Raw genomic sequence first — 16946 nt, 5'->3', positions numbered from 1 at the left:
GAGTGGGAGGAACGACCGAAGCGAAACTCGGCGAGCCCCCACATCGCTCTTCTCAGCAGAAAATATTGTCTAAATGCAGTTAACCTCAGCCGCGACATCTGACTTGTTGGTTCAGCTTGCTTTTTGCAGGGCCTCTGTGGACTCGCTTCCCCTCCAGCTCCCGAAAAATGGGCCCGTCCTGGACGGGTGGCGCATGCGCCTCAGAGGCCGCGAGCGGCGGGGGCCGGCGGAGCGGGTCGGCTGTGGAGAGCGTAGGAGCGTTACGGGCCGGGAGCTGGCCCGGCTCTGCGCCCAGGCGGGCTGGCCTTGGCGTGCGGCATCTTCAACCGTCCTCGTGTGGCAACGAGTCGGGTGAGTCTTGGGGGTCCGGGGGGCTCAGAGGAGCGCTCTCTCTCCGACCGGGGAGGCCGCGGGACACCCACCTGTGCCCTTCTGTCCTCTGCTCGCGTGCGCCCCTCCGTGCCGCGTCCTGTCGGGACTCTCCGTCGTCCTTGGAGGTTGGGACCTGGAACGCTCGGTCCCCGGGGCGGCCGTGGCCTCCGCGCCGAGGGTTTGGTCAGGGTGGCTACAGGTGCGTCCTGAGCTGACCGCCCTCAGGCTTTTGCCGAGGACCTGCTCGTAGAGGGCAGGCTTTGGCCTGGATCCTTCACTCCCCTGCGGTCTGTCCCGCCACGCTCGAGCCTTGTGACTGAGGGCGTAAACCCATCGCGCCGACCGTGAGGAGGGGAGCCCCGAGCACGGCGTTCGCGTGGTGAGCGCTCAGTGCATCGTATGCTCGTCGTTGCTGGTTGTGTAGCTTAGAATTTGCATGTAGGGGAGCAGAGGCTGTCCGGGCGCGGCTCAGCTGCAGCCAGAGTTGCCACCAATCCGTCTCGCGATGGGAGAGGCCCCTAAGATCGCCACCAGTCAGTCCACTTTTCCAGGAATGTAGACGTTCATGTCCCTTTTATTCGGTGACCGTGCCTGTGGCTGCGCAATAGGTGCTTGAAGTAAATCCGAGTTCTGGAAACCTTCATTTAAAAATTTAAATGCATAAAAGAAGTTTGCGCGGGCAAAGGAATTTTGTTGTGACACCCTTTGTATCCCCTTTCCTATACAATACAGGCTTCTGTACTTGTTTAGTTGATTTAAAATGAGCCTGGTTTCCATCCCCCTCCTTTTTTTTTTTTTTTTAAAAAAAACACCTGTTGGGGTCTGAACCAGTTTTCACGTCTATGATAATCCTAAACTCAACATTCAGCAAACATTTATTGAGCATTTACTATGTGCAGTTATAAGAATATTCCCTCAGTAGCCTGTGCATTCTTTGGAGGTGTATGGACTAATTTTTTCTCCTCTGAAATTCGCGTGATTTGGCAGGGTGCTCAGTACCGAGTAAGTGCTGCTAAGTGTTCAGGGAAAGCTACAACTTGGCCCATTTCTTAAGAAGCCATGTGGTGGAAGTTAGAGTAGTCCAGCCCTCCCGGAGGCCCAGCGGTTGCTCTCAGTAGCAGTGGGGCGTGGTCTGTACCAGTCACTTAATAGCATGTGTTTAGATTTTGGTCACTTTGCAGCAGTGATAAGTAGAAGTGGGTAGGGTAGGTAGTTCCCTGTTACCTGCTGCCTGCTACCTCTGCTGAATATGATGCATAGTTTAAGATAGTTGGAGAAAAACCAGTTTAACTCATTCCAATGCTTTCTGAAATGTAGGCTTTAAAAATGTGTTTTAGAAAGCTTTAAATATTAGTTTACAGGTTTTTCTGGAGAACAGATTTTTTCAGAGACTTTTCTGGTCTTGTTTTCTGCTTGTTTTAAAATGACATTAGAAATTGCGACTGTAGTGTAAATTTCTTTCTGGCACAGCCACACAATAGAAGAATCTTTCCAAAGAAAACAAAAGTGACATTAAAATATGGGTTTCCCCCTTGTAATCATAGATCTGGTAAAATGTGTTATTAGAAGGCTTACTCTCTTTTCTTTATGAGTTAATGTATTGCTTACTCTTGGTTAATTTTCTGACATTGTGCCACCTGGTGGTTGAAATCTTCTATCATAGGATACTCATTAGAAATATTTTACCTTTAAGTCTTCGTAGGATAAGGTAAAGGAGTGAATACAATATGACTAATTTTTATATTTGTTAGTAAGAGTACCCTACTGCTTCTACCCTCCCAGCTTACCCTCAAGTAAAATTTTAAATTTCTTGTTATGGACCTATTAGCCAGTTATCAAAACATCAAATTGTCATAGCTGAATATTTATTTATTTATTTATTTACTTACTTATTTATTAATGAACATTTATTTTTAAGCTGACTGTTTTGGTATCAATGGGTGCCTACTTGTGGGTGGAGTTGGCATGGGGAGGGAAGTGTTGTAATTGTGACAAGTTAACCCTTCTGATGTTTTCTAAATGCCAGTGGGACTGAAATTTTGTTTTTTAACTGATTAATAATGAGATTTATCCCTCTCTTTCTCATTGCAAACACCCTTGCATGAAGGCTTATCACAAATGAATATTCCCTCTTTGTTTCAGTGGTGCAGCTGATGTTCATAAGTACCTTGGCAGTACCCTTTAGAAATTGTTTTCTGTATTCCTAGTAGTAACAGGTGTTTATCATTTGAATATGAATTTTGGTTTTGGAAATGTCTTAGTCATTTAATTGCGAGCTTAGATTTGAGAAGAAACTTAAGAATACAATGCCAAAATATACTCTGTGACATCCCTAATTGTCTCTTTTGCGCACTTTTGGACAGATAACCAAGAGCTTCACATAGCATCCTGTTTCATTGTTGGACAGTTCCATGAAGATGATATCTGCCTCTGTAACTTCCACCCTTTGGTTTCTAATCCTGTTCTCAGAAACACCTCAGAGTAAATTCAGTTCAGCCTTTTCTGTTATGTGACAGAGCATTTCAGACATACAAATAACACTTTACATATGTCACATGCACTGTTCACTGTTTCAGAGACTCTCACATGTGTTATTTTAAACCTTATGACAAACATGGAGATATATAGGTTAAGAGTTAATTCCCTTTTAAGAAAGAAAGAAGAGACTTAGGTCTCAGATCAAGCAAACAAAGTGATACAACTTACGAATAGCTGAGTCTACAATTTTTGCCTTCAAACCACCCTCTCCTTTCACATTCATTGTTTGTCCAACTTAACCAAGTTTTTCCTTTTATCTGTCTCCTCTGTTGGGGCTCCCCTAAGTTGGCAAATATTACCAATTTCATTAATAGTTTCCTGTTTAAATCTAGCATCAGAGCGGTCACTATCCTGAGCACTCTCCCCAGGAATATTCAAATTGTAAATATTCTGGACATGGCTGATCAGGTTTAGTATAGTACTGCTTTTTTTCTTGATGTAGACAGACCCTCTATTTCTAATAATACAGGATAATATTACATTAACATCTTTGGAAACTAGGCCTAGAATTAGTGCCTGTTGAACTTGTAGCTAACTGGAAGCCTTTTGGGAAATTTCTATCTGAATTTATTTCATTCACAAACTACTGGGAAGGTATGTCTTTCCTTTTTGAACATGGGAAAAAAATTGTTGTGAGAGATTACCTTGGTAGTAACTCTGCCACTTACTGTGTGACTGGGACTTAATTTTGCCATGAAAATGTGGGAAATGCGTATTTTGACCTACAAAAAGACAATTTCTTATGATTCAACTGAAAGGTACTTGCTTCCTATAGTTATTGGGAGGATTATTAGACTTGTGCCTAGCACATAATCTTTAACAAATTATTTTGCACACAAATAATGTAGGTATGTTCTTATGGCCTTGAAGAAATTTCAAATAAGAATTGGAACATATATTTAGATTTTCTTTTTCTTTTTTTTGTCAATCCTCACTGGAGGATATTTTTTTCATTGATTTTTTTTTTTTTTTTAGAGAGAGTGAAAGGGAGGGAGGGGAGAGAGAGAGAGAGAGAGAGGGAGATGTGAGAGAGATACATTGACTGGCTCCCTCCCACATGTACCCAGACCTGGCCGGGATTGAACCTGCAACCCAGGTATGTGCCCTTTGACTGGGAATCAAACCCGCAACACCTTGGTGCTTGGTCCAACACTATATCCACCGAGCCACACCAGCCAGGGCTATTTAGCTTTTCTTTAGTTCATAAAAATTACTTTGAGTTTATAATAGTGTTAGTAGAATCGGCTTAAAATTTTTTAATTATTGATTTTAGAGAGAAGGGGGGGGGAAGGAAGAAGGAGAGTGAGAGAAACATTGATGTGAGAATAAAACATCAATTGGTGGGATCAAACCCGCAATCTTTCTGTGTATGGGACTACTCTCCAACCAACTGTCCCACACTGGCCAGGGCTAGAATAGGCTTCTTAAGATGACTACTGGAAGGTAGCAACACTCATTTAAGTGTGTTCTAAGAACAGTGCTGTTGTTTTAGAGTTATATATATCATGATATACATTTATGTTTATATATAACATACGTGTATGTTTTTTATCTCTGCAGCCAAGTGTCTTCTCAGGTGTTTACTTTGCCAATTAAAGAAGTCATTTCAGTAAATCATCAGCTTGTTTCTGAACTGCAAAAGCACAAATTTGAGGGCTGGTTGATAGAAATAAGCAAAAATACTTTGTCAAATATATTTACAAAATAAAATGTTAAAGACATTTGCTAGGTGACTGAACCAGTGTACATCTACCTTCAGAAAAAATAAGTGAGGAAGAAACCAGATAACTGATACTATACATAAATATACGTGCATAATTGATACTTAAATTGCTGTACTGTATGAGACCTCATTTTTCTGAGGCAAAAAATTTATATTATTAAAAAGACTTTAATCAGTGACAGGCAAAAAAACTTGAAGTAGGCTGCATTTCCAGTTTCCATTTCAAATGCTCAGTTGGGTGAAAGCCTGATTTTCAGTCTTCACCTGCGGTATAGCGTGTGTGTGTGTGTGTGTGTGTGTGTGTGTGTGTGTGTGTGAGTTACTCAGTGAAATAATGATGTTATTTTTTTAAGTTGAAATCTGAAATAGGTATGTTGTGATTATTTGGAGTTGTCGACATTTTTAAGGATTTTATTTGTTGGGAGCGGAAGGTGGATGGGCAGTATGAATTTCTCGGAACTTCTTTTTAACAGCTTTAAAGTATAATTTGCATACTATAAAATTTACCCATTATAAGTGAATTCAGTGTTTTTAGTAAACGTATACAATTGCGCAACCATTACTCCAATCCTATTTTAGAACATTTTCATCACCCAAAAAGATTCCTTGACGTCCATTAGCAAATTAATTTTCCACTCTCACCTTCAGGCCTAGGCAACTAATGATCAGCTTTTTGTCTACAGATTTGCCTTTTCTAGACATTGCATATAAATGGAATCATACAATGTAGTGTTTTGAAGCTGGTTTCTTTTAGCTTAGTGCTTTTGAGGTTCATTCATGTTGACACATCTGTTAATTTCTTTTAATTGAGAAATAGTATTCCTTGTGTAAATATTACTACATTTGTTTATCCACTTACTTGGTTATTGGACATTTGGATTGTTTCCAGTCTTGGCTGTTATGAATAATGCTATGAATATTCACATACATATCTTTGTGTGGATATATAGGGTGGGGCAAAAGTAGGTTTACAGTTGTGAGTACATGAAACAATTTATTCTTGTATTAATTATTCTTGTATTATTTCCATACAAACAACTGTAAACCTACTTTTGCTCCACCCTGTATGTTTTCATTTCTCATGAGTAGATTCTTAGGAGTGCAGTTTCTAGTCATATGGTAAGTTTGCATTTAACTTCTTAAGAAACTGCCAGTTGCCTTCCAGATTGCCTGTACTGCTTTACATTCCCCATAGCAATACATGAGGTCCATTTTCCCCATATTCTAACCAATGCTTGGTGTTGTCTGACTTTTTGGTTGAAGATATGCTGGTGGATGTGTAGTAGTATCTTATTGTGGTTTTAATTTGCGTTTCCCTAATGACTAATGGTGTTCAGCGTCTTTCATGTGCTTAAGCAGTTCTGTATCCTCTTTAGTGAAATATTTACTCAAATCGTTTGTCCATTTTTGGGGTCCGTTTTAAACATTGGGTTGTTTGTAAGCATTCTTTATATTATATTATTCTAGATATATTTGTAATATTTGTAAATATTTTCTCCTACTCTGTGGCTTGTAGTAGATTTTATTTTTTGAGCAGTTTTAGGTTTGCAGCCAGATTGAGCAAAAAGTAGAGAGATCCCGTATACCCTCTGCCCCCACACACTCACAACTTCCCACACTATCAACATCCCCCACCAGAGTGGTATAGTTGATGAACCTACATTGACATGTCACCAAAGTGTGGGTGGCCTGTAAAGTTTTTAATTTTTACGAATTTTTATCATTTTTTTTCTTTTATGGATTGTGCCTTTTATATATCTAAGAACTCTTTGCCCAATTTAAGGTCATAATTTTCTCCAATGTTTTCTTTTTTAGAACTTTTAAAAGATTAAAGCAATTAATTGGTCCTTTCTTTTGGTAATCTTTTCTGAGTTAAAAAGAATAGGTTTTAAAAAGACAGTAGGTTTTTCCAGAGGAGGTATAAGATTTAGCTACTCATCAGTAATTAGTGATATGGGAAAGTAAGTAAATGTCTCCCAAGTTTTAAAAAAACCCAACAAAACAATAGGTGTATAGTGCTACATAACTATAGCACACACCTCATAATAATGATTTTCCTTTGACCTTGGCTGCTAATTTTCTATGTAAATGAAACAAACCAATTTCAGGGATTTCAGCTTCTTGTTTTCATTGTAATAATTGCATTTTCTGGGTATATCTGCTAAATTTGAAAAATTTATTTTCCACCTGCTTTTTGTTTCTTTTCATTGTTTAGATTTTCCTAGCCAGCTGTCAGGAAGAAAGTAGTCTATATTATTTCACACTAATGTGAGAGGGTTAATTTTCCCTTTAACCTCTCAGAGGAATACACATTTTTAAAGGATTAATAAGCCAATTCTCTTAATTGGTAGAATTTCATCTGAACAAAATGAGTTGTAATCAGTTTCAGGACTGTGGGGCTTATTAATATAGGCAAGCTGTTTCTGCTTGATCACTTGTTTCCAGGATCAGGTCTGTCAAGGAGTCCTGCTTATTTCTGAACTTCCATGTTCTCTAAACACCTGATAAATTACTGAATCTGTTAAATCATTGGATAAGGAACCCGAGGCTCAATTTTAATAATTTGCCTAAGGTCAACATTCTTTTCTGATAAAGGTCACTGGAGGTTGTTACTGAAAATATGAAAATAGTTTTAGGTTGCATTAACAAATATAGTCACACATATTCAAGACACTCTTGTATCCACAGGTTGCTCTGCTGTGCTCCATCACCTTCTCCTAAAGATGCATCCTGACTTATCTCCACACTTGCACACTGAAGAATGCAACGTCTTGATTAACTTACTTAAGGAATGTCACAAAAATGTAAGAGTTCAGAAAAATGGCCATAAAGTAAAAGTGAAACTTAGCTTTGACACACTGATGTAATTTAAATGTTATCTTCACTAATGGAAGGGAATGATAATGTCTTAGCTTAGTAAAGATTAGCAATTGATGCTTGTAATTTTTCAGAAGTCACTTCCTTTTATGATTAGTAAAAATCAAGGATGAAAGTTTGTTAGGGATCTTTTGAAATGATATGTGTTAGAATCCATATTCTTACAATGAAATACTTTTCCTAAGTACAGGGCACTAGAACAATTATGATCAGTTCTGACTCTTCTTCTGATTATAATGGAATTAGTCTTAAGATTTTTCTGTTCCTTGATGTCTACCATTCTGTGTTTAAAGGAAATGGAAACATTTTTATAATTAGATATTAATTTAAATTATGATCGACCTAACTTGACAGGTTTACTTGTTAGTGGACTAGAAGTAAAATTCCATAGTTAAAACCAAAATAGAAAGAAGCCCATTTTTGGAATGCATTAAATTGAGCTGATATTTTTACAGATGTCGACTATTTAGCTTTTTTTTTTCATATAGCTGATGCATGAGACTGTTATAAGGAGCATTTGTGGTATTCTTTAATTTTGCATGCTGCATTATTTTCTTATGATATTCATAAACTGTAGGTGTACCAAATTATAATAGTAGTAAGTATGAATTAAATGAGCAAAATTTTAAGAATAAAAGTAAGATAGTAAGTAAAACCTATGACATGTGAAGTCAGATATTTTGACTGGTTCAAAGAATGTTGTTGATAATGTGCTTTAGGAAAACTGTATTCACCATCCATTTAAATCAGGAATTGATATTGTAAGTCTTCTTAGCTTTAGCTGTTCTATAGGTATGTGGTAGTATCTCATTTGGTTTTAAATTGTATTTCCCTGATGGCTGATCATTTTGAGTATCTTTTCATGTGCTTATTGGCCATTCATATAAAGCCTTTTGGCAGTATTTAAAAATTGAGTTGTCTTATTATTGAGTTGTCAGAATTACTTTTATCATTAAGCATACAAGTTCTTTTTGTCTGATAAGTGTATTGTGAATATTTTCTCCCAGTCTGTGGCATCCTTTTTCATTTTTTAAGGACGTGTTTCGAAGAGCAATTTGTAAATTTGATGAAGTCTTATTTACCAGTATTTTCTTTTGTTTGTGTTTTTTATGTTTTAAGGATCTTGTATATTTCCTGGTCACAAAGATTTTTCTATTTTTTCTTCTGGAAGTTTTATAGTTTTACCATTTACATTTAGGTCTGTGATTTATTTCAAGTTATTTTTTGTGTATGGTGTGAGATATGAGTCAAGGTTTCTTTCTTTCCCAATGGATACCCAATTATTCCAACATCATTTATTGAAGAGACTGTTCTTTCCCCACTAAATTACCTTGGTGCCTTTGTCAAAAATGAATTGACCATATGTGAGTGGGTCTATTTCTGGGTTCTCTGGTCTGCTCCCTTGATATATATGCTATTCCTGGGCTCTCTGGTCTGCTCCATGACCATATATATATATGTATGTATGTATGTATATATGTATACACATACACACAAGGTGTCTCAAAAAATGTATACACACTTTAACAGCTGATTCTATTACATTTTGAAAATGAAATGTGTTTTAAGAAATACTGCCTTTATAATTATTCAAAGTGTGTATACATTTTTTTGGGACACGCTGTATATGTCTCTTCTTAACACCAGTTAATTCCAAAGTTTTCTACTGGGGCCAACTGGTCCCCTGACAGTTTTGTATTCTTCTTTGTCCTAATTCATGCTCCACACTGCATCTAGAGTGACCTCTCCAATGTAAGTTTAATCATTGATCCCCTGTAATGGCTCCCTTTGTCTATAGAATAAAACCTTTCATGAAACTGGCCTCTGCTTATCTTTTAGAGCCTTTCTTACTATCTTCACTTCCCATTTGCTACGCCCTTTTATCACCTTCCAGGTTTTATTCAGCTTAATTTGTCATTTCCTCTTCCTTTTCTTCTTTCCTGGCCTAGATTCTCTTGGGATAGTCACTCTGTAACACCATACATAATACATTTCCTACTTTGTGGCAGTTGTTCTCACACTTTTTGGTCTCAGGACTCCTTTACACTCTTAAAAATTATTGAGGACCATAACTTTGTTTATGTGGACTGTATCTATCAATATTTACTGAATTTAGAAATTAAAACTGAGAAATTAAAAAATGATTTCTTTAAAAATCATTATATAATAAACTCATAATAAACTCATAAACATATAATAAACTCATATGTTAACGTAGTTATTTTTCATAAAAGCTCTTAGTTTCTAAAACAAACAAACAAGAGTGACATTACTTTTGCATTCTTACAATTCTCTTTAATGTCTGACTTAATAGAATACAGCTGGATTCTCATAACGGCCTCTACATTCAATCTGTGATGACATTACACTTCATGTAGCCTCTGGAAAATTCTACCGTACCCATGTTAGAGGATGAAAGTGAACAAAACAAATAAGATATTTGATTATTAGGAACATAGTTTTTACCTTATGCATCTCCTGGAAAGGTCTTGAGGACTCCTGGATGTCCCTGGACTACACTTTGCTAACCATTGCTTTATAGCAATCACTTCATTATTTGTCTCCTCCCTTTGACTATTTGCTATGACAGTAGAACCTAGGCCCACCTTGCTCACTGTTGTATCCTAGCACCTGGGCCATTGTCTTCCACACATCGATTAATTGATTCACTTATTCAATCAATTGCTTAGCCAGTTTGGCTCTCTAGAAATAGACATCAGGCACTAGTGAGATGTGCTATGTGTGTACAAGAGAATTGCAGTACATGGGCATGTCTTTTACCAATTCCATTGGGCATTTTGGGTTTTTCACATAATGTCACAAGAGTATAATTCTTATTTGGTCTTAATGTTCAGGTGAAAGCAAAAATATAAATTGGTTGTTTTTCTTGGATTTTTAAAATAAGATGTATGTATATGGGATGATAGGAATAAATGTAAGCTAAACTATGAAATATTGCCTTGCATTCTAAAAGTTTAATCCTTTCTGTTATTTCTACTTGACAGAAGGTGTGTTTTGAAACTGCATTGTCCCTGCTTATTTGTTTTTAAGGAAGTAGTTTAGGAAAAATACACAGAAACTATTCATTCTGAAGAGGTCATTAGGTAACCAGTAGGAGCTGTCAGTCTATCTTAAATGATTGCCAGAAAAACTTTGGTGGTTTTCCAGTGTGGACCAAAAAAGTACATTTAAAGTTGTAATGAATTAGGAAAAAAAAGTAATAGCATGAGGCATAGCTTACTAATTATGTGTTGCCTTGTTTTCATGAAAGCCTTAATTAGAGAGAAAAGGAAAAGACGTGCTTATTATTACAACTACAAGTTCAGCATTTACGGTATCATTATAGGAGATTACCATTCTCTTCAATCCACCCTTAAAAATGGCGATATGCAAACACATTAGATATGGCCCTACTAAAATTGAGGTTATTGACTTAAGTCTTCATCATAATCTGCTTGGAGCGTACTTTTTGCCGTGATAGTAGTTACAGGACTTGAAACCACTAGGAGATTTTTATTTTTGCTTTTCAAACAAAGCAGACTGAACTTCAGACATAGATTTCCTTATATTGTGAATTAGTGGCTTATTTATGTAACCCATATAGGCCATCTAATAACAGTGTTACATGTTTATGATTTATTTTGATAACATTTTGAAAGGAGGTAAATGAAAAAATGGCTTTGGCACCAAGTGTTTATTTAGTAGCTCTTCTACGGGGCAGTGTTTGCTAGTGAAGGAAGTTCACATTAATGTGGCCCCACTGCTCTTTGACATTTCTCCCTGTAATGGAGGGTGAACTGTGCTGCGACTTTAACATGCCCTTAAAGAGACATTAGGAAATAAAATTCACACTCTGCTCTGTGAGGTTTGGCAGCTAAGTAGGCTTCCCGTTTAGCAAGGAAAAGTATTTTTTTAATTTTATTTCTACCTATAGAGCGTTTATTCCTCTTTTTTAGGAATGCCAGGGTAAGCCTGTTTATTTGTATATTTTATACTTGTGATTTAACTATTTGCTTATTAACAAGGTGACACATTAAACCCATGCTATAAGAATAAGTATTTAAATTCTATGTGCCAGAGACCTTAGCATATTATGGGATGAAGTATTTTACACTTTTTCTTCCTTTTAGCACAGCATTCTGAAATTTTTTGGTCATTGCAATGACCTTGATCGGGAGATGAGAAAATGCTTGAAGAATGAGGTAAGAAAAGTGTTGCGGGATGGAAATGGTTACCAATAGAACAGAACATTTTTAAACAATATTATATATTACTGCTATTATTATATTCCCCTCCCCCCTAAAATTTTAGTATAATAGAGAATAGTTGACTTTATATGTATATACCCCCCTAAAACCTAGGGGAGAAATGAAAGCCCCTTTGGGGACAATTTTAGAATATCACTGTTGTTAAGCATGCACATAAATGAAAACAACTTTCTTTTTATAATCACTGTAATTCCCCTGGATGAATTTTAAAGTTTGGGAAACTGACTTTATACAGTATATGATTGTCTACCCACTATGCTGTATACCTGAAACTAATACAAAATAATATTGAATGTAAACTAACTGAAAAAAATATAGATGCAATGGGAAAAGAGGATTCTCTTCACAGGACTTGATCTATAATTGTCTTTGTTCAATTAAAAAAAAATTGGGAAATTGAATCTCTTTTCAGCAAAAAGGACCTGTCAATCAGCAATTGGCTACAGCAGGTAACTAAAACTCTCTGGGCCTCAATTTCCTTATATAACATGGTGAGGCTGGACTTAGGCTCTTTACAGCTTTAAAATTTTGAATTTCTTTATAATTATGGTCTGTATAAACCATAGGGATCTAGTCTGACTATTTGCAAAGACTCATTTCCTGAACCCAATTTTAGGCTAAGATTTGGACTTGGGTAGATAGCCAAAATACTGAATTCATTGTCTTTTTACAGGTACTGCTAACAAAACAAGGTGCATTTTAAACTGTTGAAAAGAAATTTAATGTCATTTCTGTTTTGTTCGTCAGATGTTTTACGTCTAGAACCTTTAAAAATCTATAACTACTAAAAATCTGCCTTCTAATTTTCTTTCATTTTCTGTGATTTTGAATGATTTACCCCCATTAGCTTTGTATTGAAAGGTATTAGATATAATATTTGAAGCTGTCCAGCATCTATCTTTCATTTTTATATTTTCTACTTTGGTCTCCCCCTTCCTTCCTGGAATCCCTTTCCAAAGTGTCTTTACTGTTTAAAGAACTTTCCAGAGTTCTGAGTTAAGGGTGATAATTTTCTTTGTGTGAACAAACATGTACGTGTTTAAGTGTTTTAAACTGATATTTTAGAAGAGTTTTTCCTTATATGCAAAGGCTCATTTAGATGGCAACTAAACATAGAGCTGTGTTCCTTTTTAATAAGATTATGGAAGGATGAAGCCCACACTGTTTTATTTGGTATAGCTGTTTGTTTCTCACATGCTTTCAGTTGTGTAACATAGCTTTTTTCCTAAGTTTAGATTTTTTTTCTCCTTACTGTTTAATGATTTTGCCATTGGTTTGGTGATTAGATCATAGGATATTTTCTTCTGAGGTAGTTCCGAGCTGTTAGTGACTATTTGATAGAATGTTGTACATACTCTTATTTTGTCTGAGTATATTTTCATATAAATTTCAGATTTTCTCCTCAATTTATTTTCTATGTCCTCCGTATGGTTTTTATGTTGCTTCATTACCTGATATATCGACATTTTTCTGTCCTTTCATCCTCCAGAGATTGTGAGTGGGTTATCTGTAATCAGATATTTGAAAGACTATAGCAGGCAATACGAAATAAAGGGCAGTAGGAGAATTTACTGGGAAACACTGGTTCAACATAAAAAACTCTGGAACAATAATTAAATAGATAGTGAGCTCCTTATAACTAGAAGTATTCAATCAGAAGTTGGGTGATTCAATAGGTTTTGAGCTCCTGGAGAAAAGGGACAAAACTCATTCATCTTAAATATTTCCTGAATTCATATTTTGAGAGGAAATTAATTCAGTACAGAAAAGACTTCAGCATCTGTTAGGATGTAAATACTGTACTGTATTGAATAAAATTGTACTAGACTCTAAGGTCACAGTTTCCAGTCTCAGATTCAGGGAAATAAAAGACGAGTTTTGTCAGCAAAAACATTTTTATTTTGCAATTATTTTAAAATATTGAACTTAATTGATGTAAATGGCACTATAATCTGCTCTTTTCTCCCCCTTCCTTTTATTTTCTAGTACATGGAAAAGAGGACCAGGAGCAGGGAGCATGGCAATCAGATGCGAAAGAGACTTTCTAATTCTTCAGGAGAATCTGAAGCATAAATTGTATTTTCACTCGATGTCTTGGCTGAGAGAAGACCTGAAGACTCTTGGTTGATAAAACCAAAAGAATCCTATCTCATTCGGTCTCCAGAATCTTTTGAATAGCAAGTGACCCATGAGAAATCATGCCATGGAGAAATATGGAAACCCTGGATTCAGAACATATGTTGGGCAGAGCCTTAGTATTCTGATTCCTTTACCAACGCACCTGACTTTTAATATGTTTAATGTACAGTTAATATCCGAGTAACCTATCTCCCTTAATAAAATAATTGACTTGAATCCTATTTTCTCTGTTCTCTTAGACTTTCCTGGAATTAGGGCAAAATGGTCCCATTAGACTTTCCTTTTTGACAACGTGGCAATTCTGAAGCTTAAACATTGAAGATACAAGCTAAAGCAAAAAGAGTTTGAGAAAATTCCCAGCTGTGTTAACTATATGAAAATGTTTCAACTTTATTGCTTTTAAAGAACTGTTTTCTGAAAGGTTAAATGTTTAACATTGATGAAATTATTTCTAATTAGGATTTAAGTCTTGGCAGACTTTGGTTCTTGTTTGGTTGGATGTGCCCACCACCCTAGGTGCTAGTTAACTCCTGGGCATTAACCTTAGGCCAGCATGCCTTCTCTTGCTGGGTACAGGGCTCTTCTTCCCATACTCATTTTTAGCAGCATTCTCTCTGCCTGGTGTTTCTGAGCCTGTAAGAATCTGAAAGTCAGCAACTTCCAGCCACATGACAGCAGGGCTTGATCTTGTCAGATAAGTTGTCAACAGACTGTGAACTGTGAACTTCTCGTGATATCTTTGTATGTTCAGCATGAGACCTTGGTGGTGTCAGTGTTTAATGAGTGATTTCCCCATCACAAGAAGTGTTTAAGAGACTGGACATTCACTTAGCGAGGTGTTTACACAGGATAACAGACATTTGATGAAGGGTTGGAGGAAGAAGCAGAATGCAGAATTAATTCTGAGGTCGCTTTCAAGACGGAGGTTTATGAATATTTATTCAGTCATGTGTTCTCCTGTGTCAGGCAGTACAGGTACAGAAATGAGACATTTTGTCTTTAGAAGCTTGTAGTAAACTGACAAATTGACTATTACAGTAATGTAGTAAGAGCCATGATTAGGTAGGTGTCAGAAAACATAGAGCATCCATGCCTAGCCCTCAGGAAGAAGGAGCCATTCCAAGACAGCTGCTTCGCACAGGTGACCTTTGACAGATGGAGTGAAAATGGAATACATCCAAGTCATTTAGCATGACTGGAATACGAGAACTGTTGGTTGAGGAAGATCAGAAATGGCTTTTAAGTCTGTTGGAATTTTTTCTTCAATACTGTGGTGACCAGTTGCAAATTTTAATATGGTGATTTGGGTTTCTTGAGGGGTTAGTTAGGGGGGGCGAATATTTTCCATTTGTATTTTTAGTAAGATTTTTCTGGTTATAGTTTGGAGATTAAATCCAGGGAGACGGATTAGATTTTGCCCTAATTTAGGTAAAAAATGAGGGCCTGAATTAAAGCAGTGTCTTGGGATCAAGAGGAGTGACTAGATTTGAAGGGAATTTGAATATAGAATCAATATGATGGACAAGGTGTAGCATATAAGAAAAGCCTAAGAGGTCTCAGGTATTTATTTGGTTTTTGCCTGCTAGCTGCTGCTGCCTTGCCCTGAGGGGAGGGAGTACAGGAGAGGTGTGGTGTGAAGTGCTGAGTTTGAGGTGTGTGGATGCTCTGGGTGGAGATGGCTTTTAGGCTTCTGAGTATTCAGATCTGGAGCTTACTAGAGTCGCCTGGACTGGAACAGACTTGGGCGACAGCAGCATGCAGATCAGAGCTAACAATCCTTGGCCAATGTTGATAGTGGACCATGTGGGTTTTGTAGAACAGAATGAAATTTTTGGGGTACTTAATTTTTAAGTTGTATAAGTACTACATTTTTATGGAACAGTCAATTTGTAAGTTTTACAGATTAAAAGTTATCCTGTATATCCCAATATCACAATTTCCCAGAAGTATCTATAGTTGACAGTTGGGTGGGGCTTCTAGGCATTTATATTAATATTTCAGGACTGGAGGGGGAGCCCCACATATGGAGAAGGAGCAGGCATAGAGGTAGAAGGCAAACCACAGTGATTGGTACCATAGGTTACCAAGAGGGTTACGGAGGAGGGAGTGTCACTGGATCAGAGTAAGGGCTGAAGTGGCAGTTGATTGGGTTTCTCTGTCGTCTGTGACCTTAGAGCCCTTTAGTGTGGTAAGGAGTGGGTAGAAGCTGAAGTGGAACTGGAGGATATAAGCACATTTGAAAAGGCTTGGCTCTGAAGGGAAGGACAGTGTAGGATTGAGAGAAGGACTTCTTACAAAACCAAAAGAAAATGGTGAGTGACATTTGGGAATGCGTATATGTTGAAAGAATGCCAGAAAAGAGGGAGTGACTAATTTATGGAGTGAAATATTTGAGGATGCAGAAATGCATGAGATTCAGGGCCCATGGTGACAGTGATAATGTTTTTTCTAGAAAACAAATTAGAAACTGAAAACTTGAAGCACTGTAGGACATGCAAAGTATTCTTTTCAGAGAGCAATAAGTGCCTTTCTGTGCAGGATGTAATGTTTCTTCTACAAAGAATTAAGAGCAAGGCTCTGTTTCTGCTCTCTGAGGACCAGAATCTCAGATACACCAATATGGCCACCAATAACCAGTGATATGCCGGTAAATGTTTAATGACTGGCTCTCAAAATCAAAGGTGCTAATTTGTACCATTTGCCATTTTTTGTGTTGTAAATATTCCTGCCAAGGCAGACTTCAAGCTACCAAGCTGATGTCACCGAAGGTGTAGTTGGGAAGATGTATGTTTAGTAGGCTCTCCTGAGCTGGTACCAGCTGAGTCCAGCCCCCCATGGCACACCACTGCTGTGCAGAAGGAATTGCAAAGAATCAAGTCAAATGGTTGCCCACTGATGATCACCTTTCTCACCGCTAATGTTTTGTCAGTTGAAGCACCTGTAATATAAAATGTATACTAAAGCAATACTGTTATGACTTGTGCGACAGCAGCTGTAGTTGAGGACCATTGGAGTTCAAAGAGTCTCCA

The 16946-nt window shown here is 37.2% G+C and overlaps 1 protein-coding gene across 2 annotated transcripts; it reads left to right on the top strand.

The window, feature by feature from the left end:
- The first annotated feature begins 6 nt into the window (after nt 1–6).
- On the top strand, nt 7–14133 carry CMC2 (C-X9-C motif containing 2). 2 transcript variants are annotated; one of them, XM_081118406.1, is made up of 5 exons: nt 123–351; nt 7322–7437; nt 11641–11712; nt 12191–12227; nt 13765–14133. In XM_081118406.1, the coding sequence occupies exons 1-5, from the start codon at nt 168–170 to the stop codon at nt 13824–13826; spliced, it is 471 nt and encodes a 156-aa protein (XP_080974532.1). In that variant the 5' UTR covers nt 123–167; the 3' UTR covers nt 13827–14133. The 2 variants fall into 2 exon arrangements, with proteins under 2 accessions (XP_080974533.1, XP_080974532.1); XM_081118407.1 differs by lacking the exon at nt 12191–12227 and having other exon boundaries at nt 7–351.
- The last annotated feature ends 2813 nt before the right edge of the window (nt 14134–16946 follow it).

The sequence above is a fragment of the Miniopterus schreibersii genome (assembly GCF_964146895.1).
Source record: "Miniopterus schreibersii genome assembly, chromosome: 18".
Lineage (NCBI taxonomy): Eukaryota > Metazoa > Chordata > Mammalia > Chiroptera > Miniopteridae > Miniopterus > Miniopterus schreibersii.
Note: the sequence above shows the minus strand (reverse complement) of the source record. Positions and strands in the feature narration are given on the sequence as shown.

What these genes read in the sequence shown, in the direction of transcription:
- CMC2 (XM_081118406.1), top strand. Translation starts at nt 168, where the DNA reads ATGGGCCCGTCCTGGACGGGTGGCGCATGCGCCTCAGAGGCCGCGAGC. An exon ending in CTCGTGTGGCAACGAGTCGG is followed by an intron (nt 352 to 7,321) that starts GTGAGTCTTGGG and finishes TTGTATCCACAG; the next exon opens with GTTGCTCTGCTGTGCTCCAT. An exon ending in TTAAGGAATGTCACAAAAAT is followed by an intron (nt 7,438 to 11,640) that starts GTAAGAGTTCAG and finishes TCTTCCTTTTAG; the next exon opens with CACAGCATTCTGAAATTTTT.